Raw genomic sequence first — 1,676 nt, forward strand, 5'->3', positions numbered from 1 at the left:
TAGCCCTGCACAGGCCTGACCGAAATATCCGTTGTTAATTTGATATTTTTCATGTTGTATCGACACTCAATTTCGTAATTTAGTAAAATTGTACACAGCTGAATTTTCATGTAAGTGGTCGAATACTGTTGAGCTATACATTTGCAAGGACCTGCACTAAACGGAAGAAAGGCAAAAGGATGGCGTTTTGCCACAACTTCCGGTGCAAAATGCTCCGGGTAAAACTCGTCCGGTTTTTCCCAAAAATTGGGGTCCCGATGTGCGTGAAAAATCGACAAGGCTAGAGTCACATTTTCCGGAATTGTGAGATTTCTCAACGGAAATTCCTTGGTCGTGTCTCGAAAAATAAAAGAAGCAATTGTCAATAACCTCATCGATTCTTTGACACACATATCCAGATACACCAGTTTTGATAAATCATCCAAATTGACACTTGCTTATCATCGTTCAATTCTTTTACGACTTTATCCTTTGAATAAAAATTGACAATTTCATTAAATGCGAGGTTTTTTACTTACTTGGATGTGGCGATAGGCGCCTAACATCATACAAGTGAACGCAGCAGCTTTAGGAATATTGTCAAAATTTTTTATTTACTCACACTTACTGTGGCCATAAAAGTTATTAAGTGTAATATCTTGTAGTAGGAACTTCGCTTGAAGATGAAATCAAAATGGAGCCAAAACTTTGTAATTCGACTAAAAAATATGTGGTAAAACCTGGAATTGGAAACAAATAATTTTTGATTTTAATTTCGACTTTTGCGATCTTTGAACGTATTGAGTATTTATTTTTGTCTTCTAATAACAAATCTGCAAAAACACGATTTTTTGGTTTTCTTTTCGTACCTGAAAATTACCCATTAATGATTTAAAAGTAATAAAATTTAAATGCTCCAAAACATCAAATTCTAATCCATCCACATCAACACACAAGAAATTTCATATGAAAATACTGATAGAAAAATTTTTTGACTAAAAGACTCACCTGACTCCGAAAATCCTTCTCAGAGAAAAGCTATTCAAAGCTAACAGATCTCTGATTAGGTAATCGGTAAACTAAAATCGAAACAAGATTTAATCAAATCAAAAAGTGGTTCGAAACTAAATTAAAAATATAATTTATTGAAGATCTCAACATTACAAAAGTCCGTTCTCTAYACATAAATAACTGCGTAAAAGAATCTCCTAATATTAAATATAAGAAACTGTTAACTTTGTAAATAAATTTCAGTTTGTCCTGTTTTTTAACTTAATCATGTATCCTTGTTGCGGTCTGATTGAAATATCTGCAATTAATTTAATATCTTGGGCTTTAAATCGGCACTCGATTTCGTAATTGAGAAGTATTGTAGCAAGTAAAATTTTCATGTAAGTGTAGGAATAATGTTGGGCTGAAAAACAAACTAAAWTTTTTGGTTTAAATAATTTTTTTGTACCTATGCATCTACGAGGTCCTGCACTAAACGGGATAAAAGCATAAGGATGTCTTTTACTCATCGCTTCCGGTGCGAAATGTTCCGGGTAAAATTCATCGGGKTTTTCCCAATGTTCCGGGCTCCGGTGTGCGTGATAAATCGAGAGAATTACAGTCACGCCTTCCGGAATCACCAGTTTATCTGGAAACATTTCGTGAAATTTGGAACCCAAAAATTGACTTTCTACCGAATTGGAAGT

At 34.0% G+C, this 1,676-nt stretch overlaps 2 protein-coding genes across 2 annotated transcripts in view; one reads left to right on the forward strand and one right to left on the reverse strand.

Annotated features, from left to right (window-relative positions):
• Positions 1-1,676, forward strand: part of LOC123007968 (RYamide receptor) — a 62,537-nt gene that overhangs the window by 7,612 nt on the left and 53,249 nt on the right. The gene's annotated exons all lie outside the window — the stretch shown is intronic.
• Positions 1,105-1,676, reverse strand: part of LOC123007980 (cytochrome P450 4g15-like) — a 5,407-nt gene continuing 4,835 nt past the window's right edge. Inside the window, exons 9-10 of the mRNA XM_044403533.1 lie at positions 1,439-1,456; positions 1,105-1,393 (exon numbers count right to left, since the gene is read on the reverse strand). Coding sequence (XP_044259468.1) covers positions 1,230-1,393; positions 1,439-1,456 — 182 coding nt within the window. The 3' untranslated portion in view covers positions 1,105-1,229. The remainder of the gene's footprint in view (positions 1,394-1,438; positions 1,457-1,676) is intronic.

This window comes from Tribolium madens, unplaced genomic scaffold (assembly GCF_015345945.1).
Source record: "Tribolium madens isolate multiple individuals breed KSU strain unplaced genomic scaffold, Tmad_KSU_1.1 Scaffold_3;HRSCAF=73;Tcas5.2_LG2, whole genome shotgun sequence".
Classification (NCBI taxonomy): domain Eukaryota; kingdom Metazoa; phylum Arthropoda; class Insecta; order Coleoptera; family Tenebrionidae; genus Tribolium; species Tribolium madens.